The 26,722-nt window shown below is 42.4% G+C and overlaps 1 protein-coding gene across 1 annotated transcript in view; it reads right to left on the bottom strand.

Moving 5' to 3' along the window:
* Positions 1-6,889: 6,889 nt before the first annotated feature.
* LOC139553761 (beta/gamma crystallin domain-containing protein 1-like) overlaps positions 6,890-26,722 on the bottom strand; it is a 49,915-nt gene continuing 30,082 nt past the window's right edge. Inside the window, exons 5-22 of the mRNA XM_071366408.1 lie at positions 23,940-26,575; positions 23,001-23,039; positions 22,610-22,728; positions 21,866-22,180; positions 20,917-21,043; positions 20,763-20,798; positions 19,788-19,978; positions 17,032-17,158; positions 16,714-16,859; positions 15,677-15,803; positions 15,452-15,481; positions 15,187-15,299; positions 14,895-15,027; positions 12,913-13,052; positions 12,529-12,652; positions 10,294-10,452; positions 9,868-10,033; positions 6,890-8,894 (exon numbers count right to left, since the gene is read on the bottom strand). Of these exons, the coding sequence (XP_071222509.1) occupies positions 8,806-8,894; positions 9,868-10,033; positions 10,294-10,452; positions 12,529-12,652; positions 12,913-13,052; positions 14,895-15,027; positions 15,187-15,299; positions 15,452-15,481; positions 15,677-15,803; positions 16,714-16,859; positions 17,032-17,158; positions 19,788-19,978; positions 20,763-20,798; positions 20,917-21,043; positions 21,866-22,180; positions 22,610-22,728; positions 23,001-23,039; positions 23,940-26,575 (4,817 nt within the window). The 3' untranslated portion in view covers positions 6,890-8,805. The remainder of the gene's footprint in view (positions 8,895-9,867; positions 10,034-10,293; positions 10,453-12,528; positions 12,653-12,912; positions 13,053-14,894; positions 15,028-15,186; positions 15,300-15,451; positions 15,482-15,676; positions 15,804-16,713; positions 16,860-17,031; positions 17,159-19,787; positions 19,979-20,762; positions 20,799-20,916; positions 21,044-21,865; positions 22,181-22,609; positions 22,729-23,000; positions 23,040-23,939; positions 26,576-26,722) is intronic.

Here is a 26,722-nt window from a genome sequence, read left to right as displayed (position 1 = left end):
TTCACAATCCCTATGGGTGTTCTGGCTCGGAAAAGGCTTACTTACTACTTATTCTACTTCACAATCTCTTAAACCCAACTCGTTCGCTTTTTGGCTTCGATTTTACTGTTACTTTAAAGCTGAACAAATACTGTTTTCTCACTGCCATTTTATTCTGCAACATGGAAGCACACATCAAGACTAGAGGTTCAAACAGAGATAGTAGAATCAAATGAGGTTGACAAGTTTTATTTATCCTATGATTCTGACTTGGTGTACAGGGAGAACACTGTAAGAACGGCCCATGTTTTGAATTCTGTCGCTGTATATTTCAAGAGTGCTAAACAAAGAGTTATATTGACTACGTCCGTCCTAGCTTGCTCATTAATGTTCTAATCGAAATTACGGATTGACTCTTATCCGCTTGATGTTCCCTTATGCCATAGTTTGTACATCTCAATTGTCATTAGAAACCACATTTGTTTAAGCAAGTCAGCCGTCTCAGTGATGTTTTTTTTAAAGGCAATAAATGAGGCTGAATGAACTGTTTCGCTGTAAGACAAGGCTCCGCTGATAGCCAGGTGTAGCAGTGATAAAATGTTGCTCTTTTAACCAATCAGATTAGCTCTGAAAAAGATCTGATGTGATTTGTCAAAAGACCAACTGGAAAAAATATCAGAATTGGGCTGCATGTCTAATCAAAGCCTAAGAGATGCCGGTTGGGCATCTGGCAAAGACACAGGGGTTAACACCTCCTACTAGCCCCTAGTCCCTAATCTTGCTGAATGTTCCATGGGATCCTCAGTGGCCATTGTCAAAACTCTGGCCAGTATCATTTTACCATTTACAGCATCTGAAAGAGAAAGCAACCATTTATGGCTCTATGTACATTGCATATTACTGCCCCTACCGTATTTACAGGAATACAGTATTTGGAATGTGTTAGAAATAAAAAATGGGACACTGCATTTCTGTTTAATCAAGTCAGTTTTGGTCATTGATACACTTAAACACACCCTCTGCACATCCCATTTTTGCAATGTCAGTACCAACAGAACCAAGGAACAACATCAGTACCACCAGAACCAATGAACAATGTCAGTACCAACAGAACCAAAGAACAATGTCATTACCACCAGAACCAATGAACAATGTCATTACCACCAGAACCAAGGAACAATGTCAGTACCACCAGAACCAAGGAACAATGTAATTCCCACAGAACCAAGGAACAATGTCAGTACCACCAGAACCAAGGAACAATGTCAGTACCAACAGAACCAATGAACAACATCAGTACCACCAGAACCAATGAACAATGTCAGTACCACCAGAACCAAGGAACAATGTCATTACCACCAGAACCAAGGAACAATGTCAGTACCAACAGAACCAATGAACAACATCAGTACCACCAGAACCAAGGAACAATGTCAGTACCACCAGAACCAAGGAACAATGTCAGTACCACCAGAACCAAGGCATAAAGGAAGGTTTCTGCACCCTCTCCCCACTAATGACGCATAAATATAGAGATGCAGATCTCAAATCAAATCAAATGTATTTATGCTAGCCCTTCTTACATCAGCTGATATCTCAACGTGCTGTATAGAAACCCAGCCTAAAACCCCAAACAGCAAGCAATGCAGGTGTAGAAGCACGGTGGCTAGGAAAAACTCCCTAGAAAGGCCAAAACCTAGGAAGAAACCTAGAGAGGAACCAGGCTATGAGGGGTGGCCAGTCCTCTTCTAGCTGTGCCGGGTGGAGATTATAACAGAACATGGCCAAGATGTTCAAATGTTCATAAATGACCAGCATGGTCAAATAATAATAATCACAGTAGTTGTCGAGAGTGCAACAAGTCAGCACCTCAGGAGTAAATGTCAGTTGGCTTTTCACAGCCGATCATTGAGAGTATCTCTACCGCTCCTGCTGTCTCTAGAGAGTTGAAAACAGCAGGTCTGGGACAGGTAGCTCGTCCGGTGAACAGGTCAGGGTTCCATAGCCGCAGGCAGAACAGTTGAAACTGGAGCAGCAGCACGGCCAGGTGGACTGGGGACAGCAAGGAGTCATCATGTCAGGTAGTCCTGAGGCATGGTCCTAGGGCTCAGGGCCTCCGGGAGAGAGAAAGAAAGAAAGAAAGAAAGAGAGAATTAGAGAGAGCATACTTAAATTCACACTGGACACCGGATAAGACAGGAGAAATACTCCAGATATAACAGACTGACCCTAGCCCCCCGACACAAACTACTGCAGCATAAATACTGGAGGCTGAGACAGGAGGGGTCAGGAGACACTGTGGCCCAATCTGATGATACCCCCGGACAGGGCCAAACAGGCAGGATATAACCCCACCCACTTTGCCAAAGCACAGCCCCCACACCACTAGAGGGATATCTTCAACCACCAACTTACCATCCTGAGACAAGGCCGAGTATAGCCCACAAAGATCTCCGCCACGGCACAACCCAAGGGGGGGGCGCCAACCCAGACAGGAAGACCACGTCAGTGACTCAACCCACTCAAGTGACGCACCCCTCCTAGGGACGGCATGGAAGAGCTCTCTCTTGTATTCCATCTGGATTTACCAGAAAAATCTAAATCTCAATATTTCTTTGTATATAGCACAGTTCTCAAGTTTTTACAGTTTACAAAAACATTTTAATTTACACATACATGTATACTGCCTTTTAGGAATTCATTTTATTTGAAGACTTACAAGCAATGCCTAAAATAGCCACTAGCATGAAGATCATTAGGATGTTCAAGGTCTTTGATTTGATGAATATTACACCCGTTCTCTGTTTAGAAGAATGAAACAAAGCTGAATTGCAAATGTCTTTTCCTATCTTTATGTGTTGTCCATTATAACCTCATTTGAGTACCATCCCTATTCAACGGTGGAGATGATTACGATCCAAATGAACAAAAGAGGCTTAACTGATCAGTATATTAACAGTATTGAACCACATTCCTAAAATGGCAGTTTTGGCATTCCCCACCGCCTTCTGCCAAAAGTGTCTCACACTGGCAAGGAAGTTGATCAGTACATTTTCTTTTGAGTGAAAAATTATTATTTTATAAATTTGAGAGACCACCTATTATGGAAGTTCTTCATGGAAATGAATATGCACCATGTATGCAGACAGAGAATGGCAACAACAATAGATTTGGTGGTACACAAAAATAAAGTCAGAACATGTTCTCCTCTAAGGATTGTGGTTGTGGCATTAAAATGGGATAGTAACAGAAGGGAATGGATAGTGAACAACATGCCATATTAGTGTGAGAGTCAATTAATATGATTACGTCAATTAGTCAGTCGGAAACACACACAAAGACGCGCGTACAGTGACACACACACAAATGCACACGCACACGCGCACACACACACACACACACACACACACACACACACACACACACACACACACACACACACACACACACACACACACACACACACACACACACACACACACACACACACACACACACACACACACACAGAGACACACACAGACACAGAGACATAAACACAGAGACAGACAGACACACACCACACACACAGACAGTAGGTAACTAGGCCATATCTAATCTAGCACCTACTACAGAGGAGCAGCTTGGTGCAGCTCAGCATTTAACACCATAGTACCCTCCAAACTCGTCATCAAGCTCGACACCCTGGGTCTCGACCCCGCCCTGTGCAACTGGGTACTGGACTTCCTGACGGGCCGCCCCCAGGTGGTGAGGGTAGGTAACAACATCTCCACCCCGCTGATCCTCAACACTGGGGCCCCACAAGGGTGCGTTCTGAGCCCTCTCCTGTACTCCCTGTTCACCCACGACTGCGTGGCCATGCACGCCTCCAACTCAATCATCAAGTTTGCGGACGACACTACAGTGGTAGGCTTGATTACCAACAACGACGAGACGGCCTACAGGGAGGAGGTGAGGGCCCTCGGAGTGTGGTGTCAGGAAAATAACCTCACACTCAACGTCAACAAAACAAAGGAGATGATTGTGGACTTCAGGAAACAGCAGAGGGAGCACCCCCCTATCCACATCGACGGGACAGTAGTGGAGAGGGTAGTAAGTTTTAAGTTCCTCGGCGTACACATCACGGACAAACTGAATTGGTCCACCCACACAGACAGCGTTGTGAAGAAGTGGTACGGCAACTGCTCCGCCCACAACCATAAGGCTCTCCAGAGGGTAGTGAGGTCTGCACAACGCATCACCGGGGGCAAACTACCTGCCCTCCAGGACACCTACACCACCCGATGTCACAGGAAGGCCATAAAGATGATCAAGGACAACAACCACCCGAGCCACTGCCTGTTCACCCCGCTATCATCCAGAAAGCGAGGTCAGTACAGGTGCATCAAAGCAGGGACTGAAAAACAGCTTCTATCTCAAGGCCATCAGACTGTTAAACAGCCACCACTAACATTGAGTGGCTGCTGCCAACATACTGACTCAACTCCAGCCAGTTTAATAATGGGAATTGATGGAAATTTATGTAAAAATGTATCACTAGCCACTTTAAACAATACCACTTAATATAATGTTTACATACCCTACATTACTCATCTCATATGTATATGTATATACTGTACTCTATATCATCTACTGCATCTTGCCATCTTTATGTAATACATGTATCACTAGCCACTTTAAACTATGCCACTTTATGTTTATATACCCTACATTACTCATCTCATATGTATATACTGTACTCTATGCCATCTACTGCATCTTGCCTATGCCGTTCTGTACCATCACTCATTCATATATCTTTATGTACATATTCTTTATCCCTTTCAACTTGTGTGTGTATAAGGTAGTAGTTGTGGAATTGTTAGGTTAGATTACTCGTTGGTTATTACTGCATTGTCGGGACTAGAAGCACAAGCATTTCGCTACACTCGCATTAACATCTGCTAACCATGTGTATGTGACAAATACAATTTGATTTGATTTGATACTTGATCATCTCTGGGAGTGTTGACACAAAAGTGTGAGACGTCCAAAGATCTGGATGGGTTTTTGCCCAAGGAGGGATGTGACACACTGTGCCAGCGGGTCAATGGGCACCCACTGTATTTGTAAAGCTGAAGAGAGACATGATATTATTACAGTTCATATGGTTGGCAAAATATGTCATATTGCGGCATATTGCAGCTAGGATGGAATGAAATTGTTCAATAGTGGCACATTATATTGGTATTGGTCAATAGTGGGATTTTTATGACCCCCTTGTCCAAGTGGAGAAAGTTCATCAGTAAACTTCAGCCATTTCTGAAGCCACACACACACACACCACACACACACCTATTCTGCTCTCTCTGTCAGACAGACAGTGAGGCAGGCTAGGTTTGATTTGGTATGGTCAGTCGGTGACGGTCAGACCAGATGATGAACCGCTGTCTAGGGCTGTGCTGACCAGCCAGGCTGCAATGCTAGTGTAATCCTGGTGCTAGGCCCCTAATCCAGTCCCTTTATTCATGCTCTTTGTCTGTGGCCCTGTCGAGGCTCCCGGGTCCGCTCCCCAGCTTGGAAGCAGAACAGATTCCTGTCTGCCTGGGCATTATGGAAGCGTTCCACCATGACATCATGGCTCCATTTTGTTCTGATGAAACAGCAACAGTTAGCCTGGTCACCAGATTCTCTGTTGGTTGCAATACCATACTGTTTGTAAGTTTGCCATGATAACAAACACAACAGGATGCAAATGTATATGTTGAGTGGGAGGACATAGGCCTTACTTTATTACAATGTTAGGTTAGAGAAAGACTAAGCAGTATACTGTATCAATTATGCAATTTTCTCTTTAGTGATCTCTTTCCTTTCCACGTTTTCTACTCTTTCAAATATCCGATACTACATACGATGAGAGCAGCTTTGTACAGGTCAGGTGAGGCTGAACAGGGTGTTGTTGTGTATGGCGTTGGTGTGCATCATAGGTTGCGGTCTGATAAGGATGTCAGAGCATCCTCACCAGTTCAATACAGTTTCTTCAATCCACACCGACGTACACATCGGGTCATTCTGTGTAGAAGAGGAACTAGATACCCATGTGCTGGTCTAATCATCACCACAGCCATCCTCTCCATTTGTCAATGTAGGCTACTGTGTTGACAGATAAACATATCTGACCTCATCTATTTCTATGATCTATTATTCATTTATTTTTTGGAAGATGGCCGGTATTCATTCAACGGCGTGTTGCAGCGCTGCACACTGCACTACCGACAATTTTGCATTTACAAGGCAATTTCCCCGACATTTGCTCATTTGCTCAAGCATAAATGATCTTTAAATGTCAAGTGCAATGCACTTATTGAGAACAAGCCTTTTATTGAATCGCGACCGTTGCCCCTTCACACAGCTCTAAAGTCAGTTCTTTTTTTTTTTACTCCTTGTGACATCACTTCCTGTTCCTGGTGGAGGAGGAGCTTACCATCTCCCAGGTGCCTCAGGCCATGCTGAATGTAGAGAAGGATCACGCTCAGGGAAAGACTTGTCAAAATCAGCAGCGGAGAGGACTCATCCGACAAACCACTGGACGACTCCACTGCCGCCTAGGGGCGCTAAGTGTTTCCTAAATAGCAGGGGAACAACACCTACCACTGCCACTCCTAAAAACTATAAGGTTTTCCTTAAGCCGACATCGTGAGGCATTTCTGAGCGACAAACGGACTTGTGGGCATAGAGCGTGGCCTGATATGGAAATGCTGGGTGGATTTCAGTCAGATAATTTTTATGACTGCCTTTAGGATTGTCTGTGCTAAGCTTGTGAGTGTGTGTCTGTTTGAGTAGAGCTGTTGTAGTGGATGTGTTAAGGAAGTTGACGATAAGTCCTTGACTTTGGAAGTGTTATTGAGATGCCTCAACAACATAACACACATCAAGAAAAGGATTTATTTTATTATTTTTTTGTAGATCGTAACAGCATTTTGATGACATCACATTTAAGACACAGTGGTTAGCATGATATTGTAGCACAGTGTTGAAACGGATCTTTAATCATTTGACATATGAAATACATGCACCTGTTGCAGCTAATGTTCTGTGAAGTGATGTGTGTCGTAAAGTATAAATCCAGACAAGAAAAGTACTTATGAAACATGAAAAAACATATCAGTAACACTTTACTTGACGGTCATAACCATGTCATAATATATCATAACTGACATAACCTGTCATAATATGGTCCTAACACTGTCATGGCCCATATAGTTACACCTATTGTGACATATTGCATTATTTTTTGGCTGGTTATGACACTTACAAAAGAGTGTCAAAACCCACATGTATTTAAAGATGTTTTTTCCCTGCCAAGAAGTTTCCTTTCGTTTGAAAGTTTGATTATTAAGTCCGTTGTTGTTGTTATGAATTCTTTACAGTAATTATTTTTCATAATATTTGAAATAACTTGTCATAAAGCATTATGACCATCCTATGTTACTTTACTTGGACTAAGAAAATACACTTTATGACACTGTTAAGAAGCATTATTACCATCATAATCATCTAAGCCATATAGGCCTATCACGCACATGCCCTTATGTCAGTCATCAGTCACAAAGAGGGTGTCTTGTGCTGCTCCTGAAATCTACTCCTGCATTTATCCCAGTCATCAGAAACAGAGTATTGGGGTAGGTGCATGTCTGACATCAATGTGTGTGCAATTACAATGATAATTGTATATGGTCAATTGAAAAATGAATAACAAACATACTGTTGACAAGTAGGCTATGGTGTAATGGAATGTTTTGCCTTGTGTGGTAGTTTTTGTGTTATTTGACACTCTTATATACATGTCATAATCTTCCATGAAATAACTATCATGGTATGTTTTATGGGTTTGACACTCTTATGTAGGTGTCATAACCAGCCATAAAATAACTATCATGGTAGGTTTTATGGGGTTGACACTCTTATGTAGGTGTCATAACCAGCCATAAAATAACTACCATGGTAGGTTATATGGGGTTGACACCATGTCATAATGTGTTATGACGCTGGGTGTCAAGTGTTATCAACATATCTACACAAAACTTATACTTTGGAGAAATCAAGGAGTGTTCATCTATGACATTAAGAATGTGTGGCTTCATAGACTAACCCTTGTGTGAAAACATATACATTTCAGTAATTGACTGGTGAAACACACTTAACTCATTGAAAATGCTATTAATATAGTAGAGACACACACATATTCCATTACCGTTATTCTTTGGTACGGTCAATTAAATAATGAATTGAGAAATTTGTAAAGCATCATTCAAGTCCAGACATTACAGTGCTCCTTAAATTTACTTTTAAGTTATTTATCAGATGCTCTTATCCAGAGCAATTAGGGTTAAGTGCCTTGCTCAAGGGCACCTCAACATTTTTCACCTAGTCGGCTCGGGGATTCGAACCAGCGACCTTTCAGTTACAGGCCCAATGCTCTTAACCGCTAGGCTACCTGCTGCCCTTGTTCTATAGATAGTTCTGTAGCCACATGTTGTTTGGTTTCTTTCTCGTTGCAGTGACTTGGAAATGTGTAGTTTACTAGTTTATAGTTGTGTTTCACAAAGACAGTCTAGTATGGATGCGCACAAGCTCAACAAATGTTTCAGAATATCTCGAGTATGGGTCCCACGGTGGAACTGCATCACAGAGCTCTGAGTCCCATGGCCTTCTGATGCAAGAAAGCTCTTAAACCCTTGGCTTCGCTGCACCAGAGAGCTCTGAGGCCCACGGCAGAGCTGCACCAGAGAGTTCTGAAGCCCACGGCAGAGCTGCTGTAGAAGGGCCAGGCCTATTGATACTATATTACAGGATCTCCAAAGACCATCTTTGGTTGTGTTTTCTCTCATCAAATGTGTTGAGAATCACTTGAGTTTTGTCATAACTTTGTCCACCTGTGAGTAGAAGATATTATACAGTTTAGTGTAGGCTACATATTCAATGGCATTGCAACAGATGGGTAATGAAAATAACTAACTAAACACTTCCTAAACTTACCACCAGATAGAGCCAGATAACTGGGGACTGAGCTGAACGCCAGAGCTCCTATACTCTTTGTATGCTGAACGAAAATATAAATTCAACATGTAGTGTTGGTCCCATGTTTCATGAGCTGAAATAAAATCCCAGAAAATGTTCCATATGCAGAAAAAGCTTAATTCTCTCAAATTTTGTGCACAAATTTGTTTACATCCCTGTTAGTGAGTATTTCTCCTTTGCCAAGATAATTGATCCACCTGACAGGTATGGCATATCAATAAGCTGATTAAACAGCATGATCATTACACAGGTGCACCTTGTGCTAGGGACAATAAAAGGCCACTCTAAAATGTGCAGTTTTGAGGGAGCATGCAATTGGCACCTTGACTGCAGAAATGTCCACCAGAGCTGTTGCCAGATAATTGAATGTTAATTTCTCTACCATAAGCCACCTCCAATGTCTTTTTGGAGAATTTGGCAGTACATCCAACCAGCCTCACAACCGCAGACCACGTGTAACCACCCCAGCCCAGGACCTCCACATACGGCTTCTTTACCTGTGGGATCGTGAAAGACCAGCCACACGGACAGCTGATGAATGTGAGGAGTATTTCTGTCTGTAATAAAGCCCTTTTGTAGGGGCTCATTCAGATATGCTGGGCCTGGCTCTCAAGTGGGTGAGCCTATGTCATCCAAGGCCCACTCATGGCTGCGCCCCTGCCCAGTCATGTGAAATCCATAGATTAGGGCCTAATGAATTTGACTTATTGCCTTACATGATCTGTAACTCAGTAAAATCATTGAAATTGTTGCATGTTGCGTTTATATTTTTGTTCAGTATAGATGCTACTGTAGCTGAGAGAGCGAGAGCAGGAGAGCGGATCTGACCTTTAACCTCAAGCACCAGATCAGGTTTGAGGTGGCATCGGACCAGGCCGTCTGGGGTAATGTTCCACAGCTGGTTGTCTTTCCCTGGCTCCGGAGGAGACACACTCAGCCTGCTGCCCGCCATGACAACGCTCCCCGTGATCTGCAGGCAACAGTCCTCCACCAGCTGTAGAGACAGGGAATAGGGGTTCAGATGTGGGTGGATTCTGTATTGAATACATAATTATAAGCATGATACAGATAAAGTTTTGCAATGTTATATGAGAGACAAATGACATTTGTACTGGGATATGCTCAACACGTGAAATAATGAGGAAGCCAGTTCTGTAACACTTGAAGGTGGTGATGATGGAATGAATAAGGATGTCTGTGGAGTTAATGAGTGGAAAAGATGATCCATTGCAAAATCTTGAGCCCATGCAGTACCTTGCAGCGTAGGACTCCGTCACGGAAGAGCCAGACCTGGTCCACTCCCCCAGTCTCCTCCAGGGCCTGAACCCGCAGCAGCTTGATGTCATCCAGAGGCCCTGACAGGGACATCACGTAGCCCGTCTCCCTGCTTCGCAGACGGAAGTACACCTGCTTCTGTAGGGGGCAACAACACAGATAATATGATCTTGTCTAGACTAGGCTAGATAAGTTCTTCTCACCGAAAGTGGTCATTATGAGTTATAGGGCTTGCTGTGGCTCCGTATAATTTCCATTGTGTAATCATTTGCATTGATTACTGAATGAGATTAGTGCAGGAGTTGAGTTGTAGTCAGTAAGTTTGAACATTAGTCATGAAGATTAGGCTATTTTGTATGTGGCCGATATGGGCCGATTCCAACCCGAGTTAAGCGAGCGTAAGTGGAATGCATCTCCGTTTTTATGCACTTTTCCCTATATGCGTATTCTATATATATATATATATTTACTTTTTACCTCTTTTTCTCCCCAATTTTGGGATATCCAACTGGTAGTTACAATCTTGTCCCATTGCTGCATCTTCGCACTTGCTTCTTGACACACTGCTTTACCCAGAAGCCAGTTGCACCAATACGTCAGAGGAAACACTGTACAACTGGCAACTGAAGTCAGCGTGCATGGGACAAAGACATCCCGGCCAGCCAAACCCTCCCTTAAACCGGACGATGCTGGGCCAATTGAGCGCAGCCTCATGGGTCTCCCAGTCGCAGCCCGCTGCAACTCAGCCTGGTATGGGACCCCGGTCTGTAGTGATGCCTCTAGCACTGTGATGTAGTGCCTTAGACCGCTGCGCCACACGGGAGGCCCCTATATGCGTATTCTGACCTTGAACTTAAGCATGAGAATAGCATGCTATTCGTCCAGGGTGGAGATCAAATAAATGAAGGTGTAGCGGAGGTGTGTCTACAGATACTGCATATTCTGACCTTGACTTAATTCCCCAACAAATCCAACACCTTTATGTATGAATGAAACCTTGAATAAGGTCAAGCGAACCTACCGGTTCCAAGTGGAAAAAGCATCCATTTGATTTTTTCCAATAGAAATAACACCATTCTCTATGCACTGTAATTTACAACTTGATAAGAGCTATTGATAAGAGCTAGGTATATGATTCATCTGTTTGGATAAGGGAATTGTAAATATAAATTACACTTGTTTTAGATATATATAGTCATATGGCAGCAATCTGAAGCATATCAACTTTCCCACAGTAAAGCTTATGAAATGCTGTGCCATTATGCAGAATTTTAATTGTATGGCCTTTTAACTTAAAGGGATGAACACTCTCTAATGTCGACTTTCTCTCTTTCCTATTTCTAGCATGTTAAATATTAGCCACTATCAGGATCGACCGTCAGTAGGCCTAATAACCACACAGATTCAACTGCAGATTCAATTACATTATTTTGATTACCTTCATTTGCTTGCTCTGAAAATGTTGTCACAGCCGTGTGGTTGTTGCTGTCAATCATTAGTGAGAGTTGATAATATAAAAAAAGAGGCTAAATAAATCATTATGGAGCGGAGCGCAGACCAAGCGGTAACAGTTTGAACTCGACGTGTTGCGCAATACTTGGCACAGTTTCATGGTATATCCTACTATTGTACACTATTCTCCCTATTATAATTATATGTACACTAGTCTTCCTACATTACCATGGGTTGAAGAACAATGCTTTCTTTCTTTCGTGCATAAAGGCTCCCCAAATCAGTTTTTTTATGATGAATAAATACTTTCCTAACCACAGGAGGTTGGTGGCACTTTAATGAGGGAGAACGGGCTCGTGGTAATGGCTGGAGCAAAATTAATGGAATGGTATCAAATACAGCAAACACTTGGTTTCCATGTGTTTGATGCCATTCCATTATACTCTGTTCCAGCCATTATTATGAACCGTCCTCCCCTCAGCAGTCTCCACTGTTCCTCACCCTAAATAATCTACAAGATCAGAAAATTTTAAATCTAACAATTGGTGCTGAAATTGAGACGAACATGCATATATTTAGATGTATTTCTTTCATTGACCCTAATATTCGTACTCTTGATATATTGTAGTGAGCCTGTTGACAAAATTCTAACTAAAAGATACACCATATTTAAAGGGATGTCTTTAGATAAATGTACTGAAAACTCTACTGAATGAAAACTCCCAGAGAAAATCTGTTGGCCCGCATGCCCCGCCTCCATACCTGCAATAGTGGTCGCAGGGATCCGATTCGCGGCCAGCTGCTGAACTTGCACCAATCACCCAGTTTGCTGGGCGGTAGCAGGATCTGACGGCCGCGGTGATGACACCCCTCATACAGCACCCACCTGTAGAGCAGGAATTATCAATCACACACAGTCAGTTGCTCTACTTACACAAACCTCAAACACACCTTAAATGTAAACAATCCACATTCCTACAGCATTCCTGTTTACAATAAGCTAGGAAATCTAGTTGATGGATTAATAGGTGCTTAGACAGTGCTTCATCAACCAATTTGAATAGTAGGTGCAACTCTCGCTTTACAATGTTCTGTTTTGTTTTATTGCCTAATAAAAACTGTCAAATCTATTCAGGTGTGACTTACATTCCTCCGTCGATAACCAGGGAGCGTATGCGTCTGTCCATCCCAGCCAGCTGCAGGTTCACCACCCCTCCCGTCAGCACCACCCTACGGCCTCTACAGCCAACCTTACTGAACAACGTTATGGACGGGAGGGAGAACTCCTGGAAAGATAAGGGGGAAGGGATGCGTGAAGCGTGAGATTATACATCATTATGGTATTGTAGGTACAGGACATATCCAAGATATGCAGTCACTTCACACAGACATGACTTAGGTTTACAAGTACGGTACACATGCATGCCGTGCCAACAGGGTTGGGTAGGTTACCTGTCCCAACTTTTGGATTACCCAAATTTAGTAACGTAATCTGATTACATTCTGTTACTTTTAGATTACTTTCCCCTTAAGAGACATTAGAAGAAAGCAAAAATGTGTGTAACCAATTGAATGACATCTATTGCAGGAAAAATCTATGTTAAAGTTTACATAGCTGGCCATATATGGATGTTAAACTTTACGGGTTGGTTATGTAGGCTTTTTCCATTGCTTTCTACTACATATAATAATACGATTAAATTATTTCTTGACATTAAAAACCAAAGTCTATCAGAATTCCAGTCATTCCAATAAATGTTACACCCTTTGATCTTCAAGAATAGGACTTGGAAGTAAGGAAGTATAGATTAGCCAAATTGTTTTACCTGAGGATGACCCCAAAACTAAGGACTTGCCAGCCCTACTCTGCTGTTTATGATTTTGTTGTCATGGAGGACTGATTGGGCTCATTGATTTGAGTTGAAAAATAAATGCTACGCTCATGGAATGGCATGCTTTGAGCACTACTGAAAGTGCTATTTACAGGTGAAAAATGAATGCCATATGCTGCATTTGCTATAGGCCTATATATATATAGAGAGAGAGTTGAAGTCGGAAGTTTACATACACCTTAGCCAAATACATTTAAACTCAGTTTTTTCACAATTCCTGACATTTAATCCTAGTAAAAATTCCCTGTCTTAGGTCAGTTAGGATCACCACTTTATTTTAAGAACTTGAAATGTCAGCATAATAGTAGAGAGAATGATTTATTTCAGCTTTTACTTCTTTCATTTCATTCCCAGTGGGTCAGAAGTTTACATACACTCAATTAATATTTGATCAAATACTTATGTCATGCAATAAAATGCAAATGAATTACTTAAAAATTATACAATGTGATTTTCTGGATTTTTTTTTAGATTCCGTCTCTCACAGTTGAGTGTACCTATGATAAAAATAACAGACCTCTACATGCTTTGTAAGTAGGAAAACCTGCAAAATCGGCAGTGTATCAAATACTTGTTCTCCCCACTGTATATATATAATTTATAAGTCCAATAATGGATGTAGAAACTACAGATTGCCCCTTTAAGTCAATCAAAAGTGTGCAAGATTGAGCATATGTTCATTAGGCCTATGGATAAAACCTTTTTATCAGCATGAAGTAGATTGAGCAATAAAAGCCCCACTTTTATTCCATAGGCTTAGATTCGCATTATGCAGCTTTTGCAACAGCGCATTTTTCACTGGCTGTCCACTGGTTTCAAAAACAATGAATGATAGGTAGCTTAAACTTTTTAAACCGCGATCCATGAAACACATTTGGTGTGTCATCATAGTGGTCTCTGACTTGTGGTCAGACTCTCTCAGGTGGAACAAATGTAAACTTGTGCCTTTTTTCAATGCTGATTTGAATGTCATTGAGAAAACAGAGAAGTGTCAAAGATAATTTTTTCGCAAACATCCTTTCTGAATTTAAAAGTAATCCTCGAAGTAATCATCTAGTTTTTCAAAAGTATCTGTAATCTGATTACAATATTTTAGCTGGTAATGTAAGGGATTATAATTACTGTTTTTTGTAATCCCTTACATGTAACATATGATATGTAATCTGTTACATGTAAGGGATTACAAAAAAAACTGCATGTCAACACACATAACTCCAGGATCTCCTCTGTACTCACATGGCTGATGGTCTGTATGGAGCGGATGGTAGAGTCAGGACCCAGACAGCCCATGGACTCGGTGTTGGGGTAGTCTCCCTCCTCCAGGACATACATGTGCTCTGTGAACTGGGATCCCTCATACGCCACCCAGCTGGAACACAGAACAGAGGCACACAGTCAACTACAGCTCTCTCCAGTACTAAGTCCTCTTTGAGTGTAATATACATACCACTAACATTTCCGTATACTAAATGTCACTCTATAACAAGTAGAATGAACATGCTGTGTTTAAAGTTGATGTTCTGCTCACCTCCCAGCCAGTACTCTACAGGAGCCAGGGGAGAAGTCTTCCTCCAGGGATACCACACTGTCCTCCAGTACCACCACTCTGCCCTGGAACCCAGGCTTTGAGAACAGCTGGAGCTAAGGTGCATACACAGGAGAGAAACATGACCTACAACTACAGTGGATTACAGGTAGACTACCTTATGCAAAATGATGGTATAATCACATCCATTGACTATTGACTATGTTAAGATAGTTAATATTATTTGTTTATCACAATCAGAACTTACCCTGAACTTGCTTGATCCACCCAGGTTATCCTGAAAGTAATAAAGGAATTATGGGTAAACCAGTTCAAAGTTTCCTCACCAACCTCATAGTTTATCAGAGTCATGAAAGTACACTGTAAGTATGATCAAGTATGATACTACAAAGGTGGTACTACTGTGATTATTATTGTATCATAGTCTTGCCCTAGTCCACCCATTGACTGTGCTTAAATATGTTCTGTTTACTTGGAAGACTGGCTGCAGTGAGGATATCTTGAGGTTTGGTCCTCCCCAGTCCTCTGGGCTTCCATAGAGGCCTTTCTCTAGAATGTAAAGTTCTCCGGAGAACCCAGGGTTCTCAAAGGCAACCCACCTGTTTAGAACACACACAACAGGTAAACTGGTACATTTATACTTAGGACACTCCATAATAACATTTTACATTCCCATCGGTATGTCATAAACTTTAAACAGGAGGTCTGAATATGATTATTATAATTTTACTGTAGATTCTAATCCTGTAATATTAGATGTTTATAACTTGAAATCGCTAGCTCTAACTCCATTTTATCACTAACCAAGCACGGTGCTACGGCATTTTAAAAGGCCATAAAACAATCAGCCAGGTAAACTACACAGGAAACAGTAGAAGGTTATAAAGAGATTATGTAAAGGCTATCCCTATTCAGTGGAGTTCATTTTGAACTACATAAGCTTTAGGTGCATGCTCTACATAACCAGTTTGGAGAGATATATTAAAATGAAAGCTGTTCATTCTAACAGAGAGACTTTTGTGAGCTTATGAACCACTGAGACAACTGACTTTATCTATAAAAGAGATAGCCAATGAACTAATAGCCAATGAACTTCTAAGTGATTCAATTCAGGTATGTCTGGAACATGGCCACTCTCTTTCTTTACTGAAATATGTACAAAGCTTATACAGTTTGAATTGTGACTCCAGGACTGTGCCTTTACAATCTATTCTCCTCTCTAAGAATATAAAGCCCCAGAGATTGATCTCATTTTCCCACCTATTGTCTAACCTTCAGTATCACTTTACTAAGCGTGACATTCACACCAGTCTTTCACGTTTGTGCCTGTGTGCGCATGTGTGTGTGTGTGTTAATTAAAAGCTTGCAATCAGAGGAAAGAGAATAGGAGTGACCCACCTATATTTCTCTAGCACAGCAAGCCAAAGCCCTGGTGCAGTTGTAACACACTGAGTTATTTTAATAGATGCAGGAGACTGCTACATAGGACTGTCAGAGAAGTTGACTTACACTCCACCCTGGACATTGATGGACTGTGTCTTCGAGCCGAAGCCGGTGTCCTCCATGTTAATGACAGGCCCTAGCAGGTCCATGTTGACCCCTCTCTCCCCAAAGTCCCTCTCACTGAACAACTTCACATGGGGAGACAGGACATCCTACAACCCAGGGAATGTAAACATAAACACCCAAACGATCTCTATTTACAAAGACCAAACTGACTTTATTTTGGCTAGGTACTTTCAATCATCACAAACATTCTATATATTCTTTGTAGAAGAAAACAGATTTAAACCATGGCTCTGAATAGATGATAGTTCCAGTACTTACAGTGCGTACAGGGCGCAGTGACAGGAGCTGGTCTCCGCAGCCTCCCCACTCCCTCCAGTCAGGATACTCCCCCTCCTCCAGGAGATACTGGTGACCTTCAAACTCTGGCTCATCATAGCCAACCCAGCTACAGGGACAATCAGGAACACACAGGGTGATAGAGTAGATCTGACCCAGCTACAGGGACAATCAGGAACACACAGGGTGATAGAGTAGATCTGACCCAGCTACAGGGACAATCAGGAACACACAGGGTGATAGAGTAGATCTGACCCAGCTACAGGGACAATCAGGAACACACAGGGTGATAGAGTAGATCTGACCCAGCTACAGGGACAATCCGGAGCACAGGGTGATAGAGTAGATCTGACCCAGCTACAAGGACAATCAGGAACACACAGGGTGATAGAGTAGATCTGACCCAGGTACAGGGACAATCAGGAACACACAGGGTGATAGAGTAGATCTGACCCAGCTACAGGGACAATCAGGAACACACAGGGTGATAGAGTAGATCTGACCCAGCTACAGGGACAATCAGGAGCACAGATGGCTCTATTTGCGCTAATGTCAAACGCACGGTAGTTTGCAATTTCGTTATATAAAAAGCGTCACACTGGCATGTTCCAGCCCTAATGCCAGATTCGGCAATTGACCTGTCTTATATCAGCTCACTTGCGCTCAGATGGACGGGGTGGAAATATTTAAGGTGTGTAATTAAAAACATAATCCAAAGTGCTAATTTCAGGCAGCACTGATAGGGATATGTAAAACCATCCAGAAGCTGATTTTAGCGGTAACGCAGTTGGTTATGGCATGAATTCTGACAGCGGAAAGGCAGCCTATCCAGACATGACACATATTGCCCAGATGCGCATGGAACAAGAGTAGCCTAATGTGCTTTTGGTGACTGTATACTTCGTATTTAGAAAAAACATTAAAAAGGTTTTTTCCCATTTAGTTTTATTTTATTAAAAACCAAGCATAGCCCTCCTCTCAATTAAGCCTTTTTTTGTCTGCCCAATGCAACTGCAAATATCAAGTTTGAGAGGAGTAAAACAGTGAGCTAATATTCCCTTTTTGTATATGCATTGTAAGCATTTTTGCCATGCAGGTCCCATTTTGGACATCGGTAAAACCCCCTCCATGATGTAGGCTACGTGTCCATGCTCATCATGAAACTAGAGATGAGAACTTCGGTGAATACCGGTGAACCTCGTATTTAGAAGTTATCTGTAACCTGTGAAAATGGCTTGTTTTCCGTTTCATATGTTCAAAACCCAAGCCCTCCCTTAAGCCTACTATATCGAAGGCTCAAAATCAAAATCAAATCACATTTTATTGGTCACATACACGTGTTTAGCAGATGTTATTGCGGGTGTAGTGAAATGCTTGTGCTTCTAGCTCCGACAGTGCAGTAATATCTAACAAATAATATCTAACAGTTACACAACAGCAATGTGTGTCTTTTTTATCCTGGGGATGATGTCATTATATTTGACATTTATTTATTATTGTTGTTGTCTAACAAAATAGGATTGCTTGTTTTTCGTTTACATTTATTACAGCCAAACTTATTTGAATGATTCACCTTTCCGGTTTCATGGTGACAACGTCTTGGCGCGCTTGTAATGCTACTTGTGGAGATGTGTGAATGCGATCTGATCTGTAAAATGGTTCCGAATAAGTTCATAAAACATAGGCCTATTTGGGGGCACTATAACGGTGAGTGGACGTTCTCCATTTCTATTTATTTAGGATCTTTGTCCAGCTACTGTGAAAAGTTTGGATGAGCCATAAAATCCTCCATTGTTTTATATGCTCACGGGGAGAAATGATGTTGCCTGTAAGTGTGACATAGCCTATTTAAAACAAGTTGTTGTTTCGTTTATAATTTTATTCAAATTATTCATTCTCTTTTTAGGCCTTATCAATCATTTATTTAATCTTGTTTATTGACAATGTTTAGCATGTCCATGGCTCAGCCATAATGCAATTTACAGTAGGCCTAGCCCATATATCAGTGTGAATGCTATTGATGCCATGCAATTACTTAGAACAATGTGAACTGCAAATGGGTTCAAGTTAACGTATTTAGCAAAGATAGGTTTACATTTTGTTATTTCGTTTCTGTAAGCCATTTAACAAACTATAACAGACTAACATTGGAATTGATTCCAAGGCAAACCATAAAAGACTGTAAATACACAACTTGACGCAACCACATATTTCGTAATTTGGTCTGATTGGCCAGTGAGGGGCCAAGCCTCGACATACCCACAACTTGTTCATTCATTAAAACCCAGGCCTTTCGCGCACTCACTGATAATTGTGAAAGTGAAAATAGCTAAAATATTTCTGACACACACCTGAACCCTATAGACATTTACATTTACATTTAAGTCATTTAGCAGACGCTCTTATCCAGAGCGACTTACAAATTGGAAAGTTCATACATATTCATCCTGGTCCCCCCGTGGGGAATGAACCCACAACCCTGGCGTTGCAAGCGCCATGCTCTACCAACTGAGCCACACGGGACCAGCTCTACAGCCTGCGCTTAGATTTACCATTGCTTTAGGTTTGTTAAAATAAAGCCCAGAGGGTGATGTTAGAACAGATCTGACCTAATACAGTATAAAATGAATAGACCATTAATTTGTGTTATGTCAGGTCAATATGGGCAGAGGAGGGGTCATTTCATTACAATACTATTCCCTACTGTATGTCAGCTGAGATCAACCACAAGTACTTACAGTCCACGAATGATCTTGATGGATCCCACAGAACACAACGTCTTCCTTCTGACTGGGTTACCTTCTGCCTCCTCCTCCACCACCTCCTCCGCCCCCCCCTCTTTCTCCTCTCCTCCCTCTCTGAAGTCGTACACATCATCGTCAATCTCCACACACTCGCCCTCGAAGCACGGCCTCTCGTACACCAGAGCCTGAAGGAGAAAGAAGGGGTTAAAGTTGAGGCTGATGTGCTGAGGTGGGCAAAGTGCTCTTGTCCATACCTGTCCACATCCCAGGGATGCATGCTCCTCATACCACAGATTCCACCCCCCTAGGCCCTGTACCTCGGGACAGAACATTTCACAACTGCCTGTCTGACAGTGCAATATTGAGCCCAGAGGGCTAGGTGGTACTTTTCCTAAACCATCAATCAATGGTTTATTTTAATGGTTAAACAAATGTTCAGCAGATATTGAGCCAAACCGCTACATTATTAGCCCCTTGAAACCTATGAAATGCACTTGCACATTTCTACATTTTAGACCTCATCTGGTCTGCCAGAATGTCCTAAACAAACAGCTCTACTGGCAACCACAGCCCAGCATGCAGAGACAACACACTTCTGTGCTATGTGCCCATAGAGCTGCCGGGGCACGCATAGTTCTCTCACTAGTCAATCCACCTGAAACAACAGGCCTGTTGGTCTGTTTCACAATTAACACATTTTATAAGGCAGAGGACTTAGGATGACAGCTGTGCTATAATAATATGTCATCCCATCATATCACAGCCAGTCTTCAGCCATGTCACCAGAAAAAAGCCAAGCATTTGGATATTATGAGGTTTTGTGGTAAGAGGCGATTGCAGTTGTTAAAAGTTCCCACTGTCATTCACAGACTGTTTTTTATTTTTTTTAAATCCTTAAACATTGATGTAAATATGAATGGTCATGGGAATAGCTATAAAAACTGAATAATTCAAAGAGGGGAAGCATACCTTTACTTCATTAGGATGCTCCACCTTTATCCCACCCTGTAAGAGATGGAAAACCATACAGGCCTTTAGCATCATGGAGATAAAACAGTAGAATATACAGTAAGTGGCCCATGTTTTTAAAAAGATAATTAAGAATGACATAATGATCCAGTACCATTTTGAGTGTTTTCAGCGATCCGATGAAGGGCTGAGGGAATGCCCAGGCCTCTGGACAGGGGTACTCGCCCGCCTCCAACACCGATAAGAGACCCCCAAACCCTGGGTCACCATACACCAGCCAGCTATGGGATAGCAACAAGGGCCACACACACACAAACAAAGATTAGACACTTGTACAAGACACTAAATCACACCCTTGTTCTTCAGCTGTCATGTAAATATTTAACTTTAAAACACATCCAAATACGATTTCAGGGCATTAGCACTATGATTCAACAACACACCTAAGACAGACAGACATGAGCAGATTCACTAAACTATGTTAAAAATAATCAACTTACACCGTTAGCAACTTTTTTTCTATCTAGAACCTAAAAGAGTTATTCGGCTGTTCCCATTTGATAAACCTTTGAAGAACCCTTTTCGGTTCCAGGTAGAACCCCTTTGGGTTCCATTTAGAACCCTTCCACAGAGGGTTCTAGATGGAACTCAAAAATGTTCTACCTGGAACCAAAAAGGGTTCTCCTATGGGGACAGTCGAAGACCCTTTTGGAACCCTTTTTTGGAACCCTTTTTTTCTAAGAGTGTAGCAGCACCAATGTACTGTCTACAAAAAACAACAACATGTTTGTGACTGAGATAACATCTCCTAACAGCAAATGATGTCATTCCAACAAGCACATGCAGGCCAGCCTGAATTCCAATGAGAAAAGTGAAGAAAGATCAGCCTCCATGACAAGAGTTGCAAAAAATAACGCATACACACTATAGTGAGTGAAAATGCAAAATTATAGTTTGCACACTGTATCATCCATTTCAACACGCTTTGAACAATAGCAAGCCTGCTGGGGCAAGTATAGTATATTGAATTTAATTTAATAATGAAGCAAATTATTTACTAAGATTTGAACCTACAGCCTTGTTAGAATGAAGGTAGAACTTACACTCCAGAGTGGACCTTGATGGAGCCGGTGTTCTGTATGTTCCCGTAAGAGCAGATCTCAATAGTGTCGTCGCAGAAGGATGTCATTCTCCCCAGACCATTCACTTCAGTGAACAGGTCAATCCGAGGTAGACTGTAGTCCCTCACTGCCAGGCGGATAGATCCGATGACCATGGGTGAGGTTGGCACAGGCAGACCCATGTGATCCAGTGCCCCTGGCGTCACCTCCTCTGCCCACACGTTGACCAGCTCCATGGGCCCCTCCTCCAGGGCGATGGTCCGCCCCTGGAACCCTGGCTTCTCATACAGCAGCCAGCTACAGGGACAGGATGTGATGACACACTGAGAGGCATGTTCCTAACAGTCACAAAATATTGAGTTGCTGTCATGCGTCTTTAACATGAGACATGAATCAATTAATAATGTAATACAGGATTGTGACAAGTTAAACATTGAAGATTTGTATGAAATAAAGCATTAATTTATGGAATACAGATTGAGGGAATGAGGAATGAAGTTTGTCCCCGACAAACGATTGTTATTAGTTACCACAGCCACAAAGTCATAGCCTATTTCTACAATTGACCTTCTTAAAATGTGATTTTAAACCTAACCTTAACCACATTACTAACCTTATGCCTAACCTTAAATTAAGACCAAAAAGCAACAACCAAAAACATACGATATAGACAATTCTTACTTTGTGGCTGTGGTAACCAGTGACAATCACAACAAATAGTCTTACCATCCCCTGATGACCCTGACTGAGATGACAGGAGACAGCTTCATCACGGAGGCATCCTCCACGTCCCCAAACACCTCGTAGGCCTCTCCTTCAAACTGAGCCTGCTCATGGAGCACTATCTACAACAGGATGTAGAGATTTACAGTAAGTACATCTCATGGTCATTACAACATGTGACACTTGGTGATTGTAGACTGAGTTGAATACTGCAGATGTTGTTTTATGAAATATCTTTCCAGATAATCACCATAAAATATCAAAAGTATATGAGAATAAATCATGTAGAACTCCCCAACACACAACTAGTTGTAGACCTTGCATCATATCGTGTTACTATAAAACACTGGACGGTGGATACAGAATTTTGTTTTGAATGTAAAGTCAATCGTACCTTCCCGGGCCGTTTGTGGAACCCTCTCACTTCTGGAATCTGAAAAGGAAAAGACAGCATGCTGACTTTCATTTACCTCTGAGGGACTGGGGGGTGGAAAAGCACAAGTATCCTGTGTATTTCCTATACTCCTGGCAGAACACTGGACTGCCTCCAGATAGACATAACTCAACAAAAGACTACCAGTTATACATTTGCCAGCTTAAGAACATCAATAGTTAGCAGCCTACATGCCATGTACTGTACATTAGTGTGTAAGAGCAAACCAACATTGGTCCTACACACGCTGGGCAGAAAGTAAGATTGCAGTCATGTAAGCAAAACAACATGAGAGAAGTAGGCTTATTTGCATGTTTATGTGTCTGGTCTGAGCATTAAAATGTATGTACAAAATGGAGTGGTTCTGGCGAAGAAGTAAAGAAACGTTTATTGAAGAATGCCTCTTCTTGTCTTTACTTGCAAACAATTCATGACTTGTTTCTAAGAGCCATAACTTGTAAACGTCTAGAACTTGTTATTGTATTTCAACATTCCAAAAGACAAAGCTGGACCTGATTTGATTTAGTGGCATGTTGCCATGGAGATACTTTAGATGCCTGTACAAAGTGAACAGGTTCTGAAGTATCTGCTTAGCCCATTAAACAATGCCCTGCAGGTCAGAACTCATTTAGTTGTAAAACGGAATCCTCTGTTTCCAGGAGTAAAGCAGTACTGAGAGAATATGAGAGACTCGGGCAGGTAGAGACAACCATAGTTATGTCTCAATCATGCAATTTTAGTTTCTATGGAAAAAAAACGTTTTTCTCAATCTAGTACAAAGTACCTGTCTATAGAGATTTTAGATGGATAAATAGAATAACACAGATACATACAGTACAGTAATGATGCAAAACCCCAAACTGTCAGTTGGCTTCATGCAGTCTTGTCTGAGACTCTTACCTTGGGGTTGGCTGCAGGAAGACCATTCAGAGGGGCCTGTGGGATGTGGTTGGTGGCTGGATGAAGTCCTAAGGTAAGTCCCTTTAGTCCAGTACCGTGACCTAAGCCCATTACAGGGCTAGCCATTGTACTCTGTGTAGCACTACTCTGTGAAGATTCTTTGTCTGTCCTGAGATACTGCTCCAGGGGATCTGGCAGCTTTAGCTGAGTGAACAAGGGGAGAGGAGGAGGTGAGGAGGGACTGATTATTGACTCACCAGTTGCAACCACACCCATACTCAGGCCCGGATTCATACTTCTCCAACCCGCCCTTTCTGGCATTGTGCCCTGGGTGGTAGAAGAGGGAGGAGCACCATTTGAGACTGAGGAGGAAGGATCCCCTTTGTTCCTTCTGGAAGTCCTGGGGGAGCACAATAGGTTGGAGAGTAGGGACGTCCTTCCTAGCCGTGACGTGAGCTGTCCAGTTTCTTCCCCTTGCTCCTCTTTCTTCTCTACTTTCCTCTTCACCTCTACCTTCATTTCCACCTCTCCATCTTTCCCATCTGTTTGACACCCTGGTTTTCTCTGGGCTACAGATGGAGACTGGATGGCTTTGAAGAGAAGGCTGTCCTCTGCATTAGCTCTTCTTGTCTGTGTCTTCTCCTCCTTGGCCTGTTTCTTTATCAACATGGCCAGGGTTTCTTTATCCTTTGTCCTCTTTTTCAGGCCAAACTGGAAGCCATCAGCGTCAAAAGGGTTCTCGAAGCGGTCCTCCTTGATGGCGGGCAGGGCAAAGGGGGGCGAGGAGTTCTTGGCATGGTCGTGGTGCCTCTTGGGGGGCAGGGGAAAGGGGGTGCCCAGTTCCTTAATGCTCCTGATGAAGTCATCCACATTGTCAGTCTCAACCAGACTCTCATCCTCACTGGCTGAACAGTCCAGCCTTCTCTTGGTCTCCCTCTTCTGCTCCTGTTTGGAGCCGCGCTCCACGTTCAGCCAGCTGGACGGAGATTCCTGTTTCAGAGGGAGAGGTTTAGGGGGAGAGGGGAGCTTCAGAGAAGTTGGCAGCTGAAGAGGCAGCTCAGCCTTGGGGTTTGCTTTTGTCGTTTTAGGGGGTTCTTTGAGGAGCAAGACCTTCTTCTCCTCAGCTTTTGTTCTTATGGATTTTGAGTCCTGTTTTGTGTCTAATATCTTAGTCGCTCCTTCGCTGGGTCTTTCTTCTTGTTTTATCACTTTCTCCTTCTGATCTTTTGTAGTTATGGTCTTTGATTCCTGTTTTGCATCCATCTTAGTAACTGTGCTCTTAGTTGCCGCCTCACCTAGTTTGTCCTCTTTGTTTTCTTTGTGTGGCCCGCTATGTGCATCTGCCAAATTCTGTGTCAGTGAAGGAAGCTCTTTGTTCAGTTGGACCTCACCATTTTTAATTGGTTTCAGAACAATCGCAGCCTCTGTTATGATGTCGGAGATCTTCACTGGCTCTCCCCCCTTCTGTACTTCAGTCTCATTCCCAGACACTATGGATATATCAGAAACTATGACATTACGAATAGGTACTATATCGGGGGTTTGAGCATTAGCTAGTATCTTAGATTTTTCCTCTGAGCCAAAGAAAGTTGACTGTGTTGCCGTATCTTGACTCTCTCTTCTTTCAACCACAGTGGAGGCGTTTTGGGGTGAGCTATCCTTTGCTACATCCAGGCCATGTTCCACAGGCTGATTCGTATTGGATATCCCTTCTCCAGCACTAAGTATGAGCTTCTCTGAAGCTGGAGAAGCATTTTTATTATACTCATCACTTTTCTGATTAGCTTGGGTCTCAGTGTCAGTATGAATGTGGTCAGTCAACTCAGGCTTGGTGGATGAATATATTACTTCCTCATGGGTAGGTGTGCTTGAGGCAGACACAATGAGGCTTGGTTCAGTTGGACGTTTCTCCAGGACTACACCTGGGCTTACAGGACCCATCTGCTGCAGTGGTGTATTGGTTAAGGCTTCCACATAGTTGTGGTCACTCTCTGTCTCGGATGAGAGATCTGGGTATGGTTTGGTTTGTTGTTCCTTTGTAATACAGGTAGTTTTGACTGATATAGATTTTTTTTGTGCATTTTCAGATATTTTATCCAGTTTTGTTTCAGGTGTACTACTACTGCTCCTGTCCTCCAGTGATTTCTTTGTTCCAGTGACTGCTGGTTCATCTGTTTGATCATTTACACACAGTTGCTGGTGTGTTGCTGGTGTGGTTTGTTGATCATCTATTTGAGAGTTATCTGTGACCAGTGACACATGATCTTGTATGGATTTAGATTGTGTTTCAGAGAGGATAGTTTGCTCAGATTTCTTGAGGGGCTTGCTGGGCTTGCCTTTAGGGGCGGTTATCTGACGGAACATTGCACGCTTGCTAGCCACAGTCACAGAATCACTTGGATCTTTCACTGGACTTTTCAAACTCAGTGGTGAAGCCTTCCCAGAATCATCAGCAGTCATGTCCATGGTGGGAGATGTGATGTTACTCTTCTTCTTAAGTCCAAGGGAGGCGGGTTTCTCTGGCTTGGTTGGTAACAGTGAGGGAGGGGTGGGTGTGTCCCCGTCGTCATGGGGGATGCTCTTATTGGAGGCCTGTTGGGGCAGGTTTGTTTGCAAAGGGCAGGGCAGCTTGTTTCCTGTTGGTGATACAATAGTTAGTCAGACAGTTAGTATAGCCGTTTGTTGGTTCGTTTCCATAATGCATTGCAAAATGAGAGCTATTCCTCTCTCTTAAATATGTGACATTTACAATTTCTCTTGTCCATCAAAGAAATTAAACCATT

Source organism: Salvelinus alpinus, chromosome 25 (assembly GCF_045679555.1).
Source record: "Salvelinus alpinus chromosome 25, SLU_Salpinus.1, whole genome shotgun sequence".
In the NCBI taxonomy this organism is placed as follows: Eukaryota; Metazoa; Chordata; class Actinopteri; order Salmoniformes; family Salmonidae; genus Salvelinus; species Salvelinus alpinus.
This window is presented reverse-complemented; position numbering and strand designations above follow the sequence as displayed.